Source organism: Aspergillus pseudodeflectus (genome assembly GCF_044049435.1).
Source record: "Aspergillus pseudodeflectus strain CBS 756.74 chromosome Unknown BJX68scaffold_1, whole genome shotgun sequence".
In the NCBI taxonomy this organism is placed as follows: domain Eukaryota; kingdom Fungi; phylum Ascomycota; class Eurotiomycetes; order Eurotiales; family Aspergillaceae; genus Aspergillus; species Aspergillus pseudodeflectus.
This window is the reverse complement of record NW_027263777.1, coordinates 2,416,468-2,428,741: the sequence shown is the minus strand read 5'-3', so window position 1 is coordinate 2,428,741 and position 12,274 is coordinate 2,416,468. Positions and strand designations below refer to the sequence as shown.

The 12,274-nt window shown below is 49.4% G+C and overlaps 4 protein-coding genes across 4 annotated transcripts; 2 read left to right on the top strand and 2 right to left on the bottom strand.

Moving 5' to 3' along the window:
• Window positions 1-9: 9 nt before the first annotated feature.
• On the bottom strand, window positions 10-3,529 carry BJX68DRAFT_251843 (putative ZIP family zinc transporter; the record flags this gene model as incomplete). Its single annotated transcript, XM_071042460.1, has 6 exons — window positions 10-1,160; window positions 1,222-1,395; window positions 1,915-1,962; window positions 2,015-2,839; window positions 2,869-3,106; window positions 3,191-3,529. The coding sequence occupies 6 exons, from the start codon at window positions 3,527-3,529 to the stop codon at window positions 10-12; spliced, it is 2,775 nt and encodes a 924-aa protein (XP_070906256.1).
• Window positions 3,530-3,885: 356 nt separating this feature from the next.
• On the top strand, window positions 3,886-5,041 carry BJX68DRAFT_224082 (uncharacterized protein). Its single transcript, XM_071038221.1, has 4 exons — window positions 3,886-4,563; window positions 4,616-4,674; window positions 4,734-4,798; window positions 4,851-5,041. The coding sequence occupies exons 1-4, from the start codon at window positions 4,324-4,326 to the stop codon at window positions 4,913-4,915; spliced, it is 429 nt and encodes a 142-aa protein (XP_070906255.1). The 5' UTR covers window positions 3,886-4,323; the 3' UTR covers window positions 4,916-5,041.
• Window positions 5,042-7,022, bottom strand: BJX68DRAFT_224080 (putative LMBR1 domain protein). Its single transcript, XM_071038220.1, has 3 exons — window positions 6,410-7,022; window positions 5,351-6,358; window positions 5,042-5,289 (listed from the first exon to the last, which is right to left on the bottom strand). The coding sequence occupies exons 1-3, from the start codon at window positions 6,957-6,959 to the stop codon at window positions 5,111-5,113; spliced, it is 1,737 nt and encodes a 578-aa protein (XP_070906254.1). The 5' UTR covers window positions 6,960-7,022; the 3' UTR covers window positions 5,042-5,110.
• Window positions 7,023-7,146: 124 nt separating this feature from the next.
• Window positions 7,147-12,070, top strand: BJX68DRAFT_18974 (cleavage/polyadenylation factor CFT1). The gene is made up of 9 exons (XM_071037354.1): window positions 7,147-9,298; window positions 9,347-9,660; window positions 9,716-9,883; window positions 9,937-10,272; window positions 10,326-10,524; window positions 10,576-10,651; window positions 10,700-11,153; window positions 11,221-11,368; window positions 11,442-12,070. Exons 1-9 carry the CDS (start codon window positions 7,342-7,344, stop codon window positions 11,930-11,932), a joined length of 4,143 nt encoding a protein of 1,380 aa, XP_070906253.1. The 5' UTR covers window positions 7,147-7,341; the 3' UTR covers window positions 11,933-12,070.
• Window positions 12,071-12,274: the final 204 nt, after the last annotated feature.

The window sequence follows — 12,274 nt, the reverse complement described above, 5'->3', positions numbered from 1 at the left end:
AGTTCCAACCTAGGCAAACGCACCCACAAATGCCATTAATAGAGCACCAGCAGCAACAGCTATACAAGCCTCAACCCGGCGCTGGCCTCGTAACGTAACATAACTTGCTTCGCTCAAGAAGTCCTCAGCCAGAAGTTCGACCAACCCGGCGAAAAGCAGAAGCCCGCTGCTGATTGCATTGGTAATGCCAACCATAAGAAGACCCGTAGCGCTGGCTGGGTCATACATATTGTGTAGAACAAGGCCGATGGCCTGACCAATTGGGGTTGTAGCCCCATAGGCGAGGGACATGAGCCAAGGTTTCACGGAGGAAGGAGGAAAGAGATCCGGAATCAGAGATGCGATTCGGGAACCGAGGGCGAAGCCCTCGAATGTCTGGTGGAAGCAGATAGCCACTAAAAGGACAACGAAAGATGTGCCTGTTGCAACGCTAACGGCCATTCCGATGAATATGCTGTGGAAGAGGATGCCAGCCTCAAGCAAGAGACATTGCAAAAGCTGCCGCTGCGGGTTTTGCATTGATAACTTGGGATCTATGTGAGACATTCCCGACTGGGAGCGGTGATGGTGGGAATGGGAGGTATGGCGGTGGTTTCCGTTAACGCGAGGAATTTCATTTCTGCCGCTGTCTCCGCGGTCCATATCCTCATCCTCTTTGAGGAGATTTGTTGTAGCGCCCTCTGGATCGAGCTCATCAGTCGAATTCTGCGTGTGCAGGTCGTACCTTTGGGTGGTCGACGAAGGCGTGCGAATCTCAGGCATTGGTGAAAGATTGATATTATCTGTTGATCCCCTTGCGTGAAGACGCGAGTAGTTCTGATCCCCATTTTGGTCATCACCGGGTAACTCGGTGCCTTCGCCCATTAATTGGTCATACTCGCTCCCATGGACATGGCCAGCCCCCTTCATAGCAAAAAACATCTCCACCAAGACGACGACAAAGACTGATATCATTGCAACAAAGCCAGGCATAGCGCGATATGTTTCACTCCAGAACCGGGGAAGACATGGGTCCGTTAGCGACACAAATGCCGTGGGGAGTAGATGGACGAATGCTGTCGCAATCAAAACGCCCGTTCCGAAGTGGCGAGATAAGAAGAGAAATCGGCGGGGAATAGGTAGACTCGGAAACCGGCGAGCAAGGATGGGGAAGGAACATGCTTTTGTTTGTGAGTATAACATTAGCTGGAGGTAACCGAACAGAGCACGGTACTAACATACCTAGAGTGCTTAGTATAAGGATGAGAAAAAGCGCCATCACATGAACTGGAGTGTTGTAGGCGCCTTGCTTACTTGAGCCACATGTTGGCTTGGCTTCGTCCGTATCACGATATACATTTCTTCTGTAGAGTTCGTCTCGGAGGAGGGCGTCTGGTATTCCTGAAAGCTGAGATCCTATGATAGCTAGTTAGCATTGGTCTCTAACCCAGCAAATGCTCCATGAGTTACCGAAAGTGCCCATATCCGCATGTCGTGACATCATGAAGCTGTTTATATCTGATTACTTATTGTATGCCTCTTGAATTTCCGTCACATCCATGACCAAAAGGCGATTCAAGCCAATAAGAGTGTGTTAGATGGCACGGTGACCAGGCATCGAAACATGAAAGCAAAGGGTATTAACCGAGTAAAGGCGCAACTACTGAGTGCAATCCAGAAGGAAACGTCAATTTGGCTCTCATAGACCGAAAGTAGGCATGGCGGGGATGGTGGGTTGCGAACGTGGGCCTGGACTTGAAGACTTGAGAGAACACACGTTGCTCCTGACACTCCGAGCTCCGATACACCATCTTATCAATCAGTCAATCGGCTTAGTAAGGTATTCGCCCCACCCGACTACAACTACAAACCAATGACAACTTGAGCCCTTGGTTCAAAACTACTACCAACATAGTACAGCAGGAAGAAGCATACTACGTAGTATAGATGTCGTGTCGTTCAAGGATTGAGTATAGCAATTATCTAGTTCTAAGTTTAGTCCAGCCACTGGTCCCATTTGACTGATGGGGATTACTGTGCGCATTAGTAAAAACAAGAGAATCTGTGCATGAACCACGAACATTGTTTGAACCGTTTCCAGATTGGCGAGCGGCATTCCATTCCTTTTCCTCCACCACTTCCCATTCAGCGCTGGTTATTTCACCCATCAGGGTAGATTTCAACCTGTCGGTAACCTTTGTTGGAGCTGGTAATCTCCAGTTTCGGATGAAGTCGGTCCCTTCAGACGCGCCCAAAAAGGAGTGCGCGGTGCCATGCGAATAGTGACCAAGCATAGGGAAGGATTTAGTTCGGTGAAGGGTGGTCCTTGGGGAGTCCTTGGGGGTCTTGTTTTTGGCTTGAGTATCGCGACTGGCAAGGGTCCTTATCAAAGTGGACGGGTTTCCCGGGGGTGCAACGAGAAGCTGCCACAGATTTTTTCCAATGTCGCAAACATCCTCCCAGGAATCAGATCCGTGATTAAGACCCTGGCTGCGGCATAGCCAGGATACGTTCCAGGCTAGTAATGCGACTCCTTCTATGAAAAAGCCATATGCCCTAAGATCATCCTTTGCCACCTCAGACAGCTTTTTTTTGATACAAAGCGGTCGAGGCCGATGTGGGGGAGGATGCCTATCAACATCCCGGGATGTTGAGCCTGATGACGATGACTGGTTTGACGGCATCGAGGCTGTCTCTCGCGCATGATACGATGCGGATGGAGTGTATATGGTTGGTGTAGGATAGTTTCTGTGTGGAAGTGTAATCTCCGCCGGTAGCCTTAGAGACAAATAATGCGAGACGAGCACAACCATGTGGGCTATGTAGGAAAACGAAGTTGAGAGTTCTTCGGCATTGGCACCTGTTCGAGTATTAGCTTTCAAGGTAGACACAAAGAGAATAGGGAGAGCTTCCCATTCAAGTCCCTAAGGTCGAAGATGTTGACACCTCCAATCATGTATGATTCCTTGAGCCCATTGTCCCGCTTTCTGACCTTTTGCCTTAGGCCGTAGAGGCTGGCGACTTCTCGGCATAGGAATATCCGGGCTTCGGCTGTTTTAGTATGTAGAGAGTTCCAGAGATGATCCGTCCTCTTGTGATTGTTTTGGATACTGGTCAGTGCTCCTGTCTCGCGTTCGGCGAGTTGATATTTGGCGGATTCCGAGTCGGAGCGCCGTCGGGCTAGTTCTAGCCTGCGTTTTGAGATATCAACATTCCTATTCTGAATCTCGGACCGTAGGCTTTCAATCTGGGTGGCAAGCATCTTCATTCTCCCAGCAGACTGGGCTTGCATATTGCCAATACTCTGTAAAGTCCAAAGCTTGGAGCTTCCATTCTCCGACACAGCATCATGTTTCCCTAGCTCGGTTGAGATTTTCTCTGCGCTTGACTTGTATGCCACGGCATCTTCGATTTGTTGGCCCAGATTTTCCTTCTCCAAGAGGACGCTGGCGCTTTCGAGGCGTACCTGATAGAGTGAGTTGCGGGCACACGTTGAGCAAAAGAGGCGTAAGCGTGAGGTGTGAGCACGAGCACATATGTCGCAACTCATTTCAGGAGACTTGCAGTACTTTAATCGGGTTTCGCGGCGATGATAGTTCAGGGACCGGAGTCATCAGGTATCGGTTAGTTGTCCTGCTGCTCAAATAGGGACCCATGTGTGATGGCTGGAAAAGCAGAAGAGGTGCATGGGAGCAGCGATGTATCATGGCTTTCTCCAAGTATATTTCGGAAAGATCGTGGATGCGCAGGCGGTATCGGGTCGTGTTGAATGGAGTAAGATCGATGCAAGTGATCGACTTGAAAGGCTCACCCGGCTCCTTGAAGACGTCACCTGATAATGCCTCAGGCATACAAGTGACCTGACCCAGGCTGGCCTCTCATTGTTCGAGAACTCGTCTGGCAACGAGTCAAGGCAAGATGCTACCTAGGTTTATGAATCCAACAAATGAAGAGCCATAGGAATTAAGACATAAAACGGGGATGTATGACTGTAAAACATTGGCGATAACAAAGCAAGAAACTACCAGGTACATCAACGAGGTGCGCCAAATCTGCGTTGAACTAGATTTTCCCCAACTCGAACAAACAATCAATCTACTACTAGATCTATCTCAGACGCAGCTCTTCCGGCGCACTGAAACTTTACACCCGAAACAGACTACTACGCAACCGGATGGTCGAAAGGATATTGACTCTTGAATGTGGAGAAGTGATGCTGAGCTGTTGTTGATTTGGCCGAGTTTCAAGTCACAGAGACAGTATCAGCAGAGAAAAGTCCAAGTCGCCCTGACATACTGACCTGAACTAATTGACAGACGACAAGTCCTACACTCAACAATCACTATGGGTGCGGGGGATAAGACACAAACACCCTCTCGCATCCCTAGCCGGAAGTCTGAGGCAACTCGAGCAAAACTCGCGACTACCACTGAGGCGCGTGGTCCCTCCGAAAAAGAATCGCAGCTCAAAGAACGCATCAAGGACTGTGACTGGTCTGAGCTAGAAAGCAGCTACATGCAGATGATGGAAGAACATGAAAAGGCCGAGGGGGAATTAAGAGATCAAATCACAAAACTGCTTCAGGTACTTTGCAACAAGCTATCCTTAGGCGCATCATGCTAACCATACTGCTTAGATTTTTACATCTTGGTCGCAGACCACCGTCGCCCATGATGAGACTAGGGCTCTGAAAAGGTTGGTCAACCACTTCGCCGAATGTTTTCTACGTTGACGCAATGCTAAACTGTCTTCAGGTTCAGGACGCAGATGAATCATGTTCAAAATTCCGAGGAAAGCTTGGAGAAGAAGAGAAATCATTGTATGTCGTTCACTTCAATCATTGAATGGCCAGCTCTGACAACTGCATACAGACATGGATGTTGTAAAGGCATTTGAAAGTGCACTTGCGCTCTTAAATAATCGGGTCAGGCCATGAATGCATCGAGTGCGACTCCTCGAGGGGTATATTATCGATACTTGTGCATGTGTCGAGTCAACAGATCGAGCAGAGCCGGGGTGGTGATATTTGAGAATCATATTTTATCGACTGCAAAAGCCACCAAACATTATATCATAAAGTAACGAATTAATGGTGCTAATACACTCGGTTTTTTCTCTCTCTCTCTCTCTCTTAAACTTCGTCACGCCTGCTGGCTCTGCCTATAACGTCCTGCCACTGAGTATCGGCACGTCTTCTATTACTTGCCAGAAGAGCCTCCTCCTCCGCATTTTCCGCATCCTCGTCAAGCTGCCGTTCGTCCAATTTCGGAGATCGTAGAAGAGAAGTGACCAAAGCAAGTAGGTGGATACCTGTGAGTAGTAGATGCATTAGTGGTAGCTTTGGTTTATCTTGGGCTGGGATGCAAGATACCAAGAAAGGCAAACTGGGCCCAGAAGAAGATTACACCGAAGAACGGAAAGCGTATCGTCAGTCGATTGAGAAGCGTACTGGCAACGCTAGGGGTGCAAACCGCTCGGGCTGCCTCGTTACCAATTGCTTCCGAGCAAGGTTTGACAGAGTGTTTGGTCTCCTGACAGTCGGGTAGTCTTCCAGACGAATCAGGTGAGCGATCACAAAATGTTTGAGGCCCAAAAGTTGCATACTGAGGGGCAGCAACCATGGTTATCGTGTAGTTAAGCGCCAGTATTGACAGCATCAACATGGCTGTCATCAACAATAGGGCCTGTGGGGAAGTATACCCTTTGCGAACCTGAAAGATGTTGATCCATAAGAATCGGATACCAACGGTAGCAATGCCAACCACAGAGCCGAAGAAAAATATCAGCACAAGTATGGTGAAGATCACGTAGTCGATCGGAAACACTTTAGCCGACTGAACGAAAATTTGGTTGATCGGGTTGAAGATGTTGATATGTCCGAGTATGTACCCGCACCGACGCTTGCAGATTGAGTTCTTGGCCTTGTCAATTGCCGTTAAGAGCATAGAAATCCAAGTCAGTAGCACGACCAACAATAGTAGTACACCTCCCAAGAGCTTGAATGGGCGGAAGATAGCTTCAAGCCTGTACCATGCTCTCATAAGAAGGCTCTGAGATTCCCCTTCAGCTTCTTCCGCCAGGCGCTGCCTTCTAATCAGTGTTCTCTCTTCTCGTACCAGAGCGTCCAGCTCTCTGCGGTCTTTGGAGGACAAATGGTCATAATTGCCGCCGCATCGACCTTCTAGTTGTCGCTGGCGTTCTCTGTTCGACTCGAGCTGTACGACAGAGTTTGCCTTGAAATTCTGGTTTGATACGGAAGGGCCGCCCTTGATAAGCCGAACAGGAAGAACGGCAAGCCCTGTCGAGGTATGTAAAACAAATACACACATCCCAATCGTGGTTAACAGACCAACAGCAAAAGTCAGAGCGCGCTCGCCGCCTAAAAAGAACGGTCAGCACCTAGAAGCAGCAGATTTTCGAGGTTACTTACGGTTCTCCGTGAGCAGTCTCTTGAAAAAGTCTAATCCATTGTCGTCATCAGATTTGGAAACGGGCACGAAGAAGCCGACGAGAAACAAAATGATCAATATGGCAACAAAGGACAGTGTATATTTGAAAGCGCCCCAGAATCGTTGTCCGAAGCTTTGTTCTCCTGTTTGAGCAGCCACTTCATCATACTCTTCATACCAAAAGTAGATAAATGGAATAATGAGAAGACAGAGGAGAATGTCCACGGAATATAAAAAGTAGTATACAAGGGTCAGAGAGAAAATAATTTTATCCACTACCTCTTGACTTGCCCAGTCTTTCCGCTGACCGACGGCAGTAGAGACAGTGGAGGAAACCAGTGCAACATCAACAGGTAGTAGGAGAGTGGTCGCAAGAAGACATGCGATTGCGATAATACAAGTCACAGTCACTGATGGGGAGCGGTCGCGAGGAGTCTGATAAACATAGACGAAGACGGAGGCAACCGTGAATAGAACAGCCACCACGATCGCATAGACGACCCAGATAAGAGACGTCTGTAAGAGAGCCATGATGCGACTAATGAAGCTCTAATGACTCTGGTCCTCAGGAGATGTAGCCGGACGTTGTCAAGTCGATGCTTGAGGAGGACTTGCTTCGCGTTACGTCATTGGCTCTTGAAGAGTGAGCTTTGATCACGTGCTCACGCGGAGCTCTTCTGCGCCAGTCGTGCGGAGTCGGAAAATATGCCAGTCGGAACAGCAACGGAGCTCCGAAGTTCTTCACAGCGATAATTCCTTAATGATTTATTACGATTGATGATATTGCGGCTCTTATACCACGCGGCTCTCTGAATTCCACCTTTGTTTCTCGGGCGATGTCGTCGCGCGCGCAACTTAGTCTAAGCGGAATAGCATAACCTGCCCCGACGGGGTCCCACGAATTTCAACCGCGATGCAGTGCTATACTGAATTACTCCCCCCGACGGGAGTCACTCATGCATTGGCCGTGCCCTTTCTCTCCGTGACGGCCAGTAACCTGATCGTTGCCAGGACGTCGCAGCTTCAGATATTTTCCGTGCGCACTGTCCCGTCTCGCTCAGAGAAACCGGATTCCGGATTGATTCACCAAGGGCAAAGCACGGACAAGCTGGTCTTGGAAAGGGAATACTCGTTGCCTGGAACAATAACGGATCTTTGCCGCGTCAAGATCCTGAATACCAAAAGCGGCGGAGAGGGCGTACTTATTGCCTTTCGTGATGCTAAACTTAGCTTGATCGAGTGGGATCCAGAGCGTTACGGCATCTGCACCATCTCAATCCACTATTATGAACGCGATGATATGACCCGTAGTCCATGGGCATCTGACTTGGCCAACTACGGCAGTATACTGAGCGCAGACCCGAGCAGTAGATGCGCGGTTTTCCAGTTCGGGGCTCGAAACCTCGCCATTATACCATTCCACCAGGCAGGAGATGACCTAGTGATGGACGAATATGGAGCAAACCTTGATGACGAGAATCTAGAAAGCGGTGGCTCAAAGATTCGCGATGAAACTAAAGACAAAGTCGCTACTGCACATCATACTCCTTATGCTTCATCATTCGTCTTACCATTGACTGCGCTGGATCCATCAATCATTCATCCCAAAAGTCTAGCTTTTCTTTATGAGTATAGGGAGCCAACTTTTGGTATATTGTACTCGCAGGTCGCAACTTCAACGGCTCTACTCCACGAACGGAAAGATGTTGTCTATTACACGGTCTTTACACTTGATTTGGAACAGCGAGCCTCTACAACCTTACTTTCCGTTACTAGACTACCTAGCGACTTGTTCAAAGTGGTGGCTCTGCCACCCCCTGTCGGCGGGTCGCTACTTATCGGATCTAACGAACTCGTGCATGTCGACCAGGCAGGCAAAACCAATGCTGTGGGGGTCAACGAGTTCTCTAGACAGGCATCTTCTTTCTCTATGACTGATCAATCGGACTTGTCTCTACGGCTGGAAAACTGTGTCGTGGAGAGGGTTTCCGAGGGTAATGGAGATCTGCTTTTAGTCCTCTCCACCGGGAAAATGGCGATTGTTAGCTTTAAGCTTGACGGGAGGTCAGTCTCTGGAATCTCTGTTGTTCTCCTAGCAAAGAAAACAGAAACTTTCATGTCTTCGACCGCCTCGTCCTCTGCTTTCCTCGGTGACGGGAGGGTCTTCTTTGGTAGCGAGGATGCGGATTCCGTGCTTTTGGGTTGGCCACATGCTTCTTTGTCCACGAAGAAGTCCAAATCCCTGGCGAAACATACGGCGAATGCTTCAGGAGACCTCTCGGACGATAGCGATGATGACGTCTATGAGGATGATCTCTATTCTTCTGCGCCTGACACAACAACGAACAATCGACAGGCTCAGGCGATCAATTCTTCTTCCGCAGGGTTGGAAAGTCTGCAGGTTCACGACAGGCTGTTTAGCCCTGGTCCTATACGAGACATTGTGATGGGAAAGAACTCCGCAGTCATTACGGACGGCGGGCAATCAGAGAACAAGGTATCTGATCTTGAACTCGTTGCAGCGCAGGGCTCTGATGGGGGTGGCGCATTGGTAGTTATGAATCGGGAAATTGACCCATTGGTTCTTGATTCAATGCGCACGGATTCAGCGGATGCTCTCTGGACGGTCTCTATAGCCCAACCCCTAGCCGGTGACAATGAGCAAAGATATCGCGACTTTGTCATATTATCAAAGCAAGAAGGCGCCGACAAGGAGGAATCTGAGGTGTTCATCCTAGAAGATGGATTGAAACAATTCCCGGCGCCAGAGTTCAACCCTAACCACGATTTGACTGTAGAAATCGGAGCTTTGCCGAGCAAGAAAAGAGTGATTCAGATCTTACGGAATGAGGTCCGAAGTTATGATGCTGGTAAGTCGCTGTCATGAAAAGCCACCAAATAGAAGCTAATTCGACTAGACCTGGGGTTGGCCCAGATTTATCCTATATGGGATGATGAGACCAACGAAGAACGGGTGGCTGTCAGTGCCAGTATTGCGGATCCTTATCTGGCTATCATACGTGACGATTCATCGTTATTGCTACTCCAAGTCGATGAGAGCGGTGATCTAGATGAAGTGGCGGTACCGGAAGATGCCGCCGCTCGAAAGTGGCTGTCCGCTTCCATATACCTCGACAAGAATGGCCTTTTCGCGTTTTCAAAGCCTAATACATCCAACTCGCCCGGGAGCAGCACGGTTTTATTCCTGCTGAGTCAAGATCACCAATTATTTGTGAGTTTGTGAGAACTTTGCTGGATTGCCAGCTAACGCTCGTGGATTGAACTAGATATACCAATTGCCAGACCAAAAGCTTGTCTCAATCATTGAAGGTGTCAGTTGCTTGCCGCCTATCCTGTCGACTGAGCTACCGAAACGATCTACTACGCGCGAGCGTTTGGTACAGGTAACTGTTGCAGACCTCGGTGATCTCTGGAGCAGTATGCCCTACCTGATTGTACGCTACTCAATCCCCGCTAGTAGACATACGCTAATTTAGACCGATTAAAGTTGCGGACCGAGACCGATGACATCGTGGTGTATAGACCGTTCCTCGGTACCTCTACCGGCGAGGAACCAGGTGGCCTCAAGTTCTTTAAAGAGTCGAACCATGTTCTTCCAAGTATTCCTACCAAGGCAGATGACGAGCAGTCAAACTTGAAGCCTCTTCGCATTCTAACGAACATCTCGGGGTACTGCACCATCTTCCTGCCTGGGCCGTCAGCGGGGTTCGTCTTTCGGACTCCAACGGCTTCGCCTCATTTTATGCGTCTAAGAGGTGGTCATGTCGGAGGCCTTGGGTCCTTCAGTAGCCCCGATAAAGGATTCGCGTATCTTGACTGGAATGTGCGCTATCTTTCCCACAGATGTTGGCTGTTCTTACTAATCTTGGGTCTTAGGGTGTCGTCCGGCTCGCAAAACTGCCTAGAGAAACACAACTAGGACACCCATGGACAATGAGAAGGGTGCCGATAGGGGAGCAGATTGATCAGCTAACGTATTCCTCTGCTTCTGAAACGTACGTCCTGGGTACCTGCACGCGAGCCTCGTTCAAATTACCAGACGACGATGAGTTACACCCCGAATGGCGGAACGAAGGTTGGTACTATGCATTACTTCTCTCTTTGGTCCTGGGCTAATCAGCACAAGTGATATCTTTTTTACCTGAGGTGGATCAAAGCTCTCTGAAAGTTGTCAGCCCCAAAACATGGTCTGTGATTGATAGGTATGTATCCTCGCCGAATTATGAGCTCAGTAGCTGACGTTTCTCAAGCTATTCTCTCGATCCCACCGAACACATTATGGCCATGAAGACCATGAGCCTTGAGGTGTCTGAGAATACACATGAACGCAGGGACATGGTTGTGGTAGGCACTGCAATCACGCGCGGTGAAGACATACCTTCGCGGGGCTGCATATATGTCTTTGAGGTGATCAAAGTGGTCCCTGACCCGGAGCACCCGGAAACAGACCGTAAGTTGAAGCTTATCGGCAAAGAACCTGTCAAGGGAGCTGTGACGGCACTCTCCGAGATTGGTGAACAGGGCTTCCTGATCGCCGCTCAAGGACAAAAGTGTTTAGTTAGAGGCCTCAAGGAGGACGGGTCCCTTTTACCGGTTGCATTCATGGATATGCAATGCTATGTTAGCGTGACAAAGGAGCTCAAAGGAACCGGAATGTGTATCCTAGGAGATGCCGTCAAAGGTATCTGGTTTGCAGGCTACTCGGTACGTTTCTCTATGCCCACCCCAGCATGAAAGATAGAACCCGTATTAACAGATATACACCCTGCAGGAGGAGCCCTATAAAATGAGCCTCTTCGCCAAGGACCTCGATTATCTCGAGGTATCAGCGGCAGACTTCCTCCCGGACGACAACAAGCTCTTCATCGTCGTCGCCGACAGCGAATGCAATCTCTACATCCTCCAATACGATCCTGAAGGTAGGCGCCCGCGCGGTCACACCGCTGGAAAGACCCCAATGGTATTCTTTTGATTCTAACGCACTCCCCAAAGACCCCAACTCCTCCAACGGCGACAAACTCCTCAACCGCAGCAAATTCCACACAGGCAACTCCATCTCAACCGTAACCCTCCTCCCGCGCACCCTCGTCTCCTCCGAGCGCGCCATCTCCGGCTCCAGCCCAGACGACGAAATGGACATTGACAGCGCCGCCCCGCTCCACCAAGTTCTCGTCACCTCCCACAACGGCTCCATCGGCCTCGTCACCTGCGTCCCCGAGGAATCCTACCGCCGCCTCTCGGCTCTCCAGTCTCAGCTCACTAATACGCTCGAACACCCCTGCGGTCTGAACCCCAGGGCGCACCGCGCTGTTGAGAGCGATGCCAGTGCCGGAAGGGGCATGCTTGATGGCAACTTGCTCTTCCAGTACCTGGATATGAGCAAGCAGCGAAAGGCCGAGATCGCTGGGCGGGTTGGCGCGAAGGAGTGGGAGATTAGGGCGGATCTTGAGGTTGTTGGCGGAGATGGGCTTGGGTACCTTTGATTGATGAAACTGAAAAAGGCAGATACTTGCTGAGCGTGGTTGGAGCAATTGGCGGGATTTCTACTAATCTGGGTTGTTTTCTAACATATCTGAGGTTTTCGTGTAATGAACAAAATATATACTAGACCGCGTATGCCTACATATGCTTCCTTATACATTCGTTTCTGCATTATTATTCGATCTACAAGAACCTTCTTTTTTTTTTCTGCTTCATTAAATGAACATTTTTACCTGCTTTCCTGCCTGCTAGCGTCTATGATCAACACAACGGGTTCCCAGCCCTAATGCAATTACATCACAGTATCTACTTTTCCAGTCACCTAACCCTTGAGCCGAAAACCA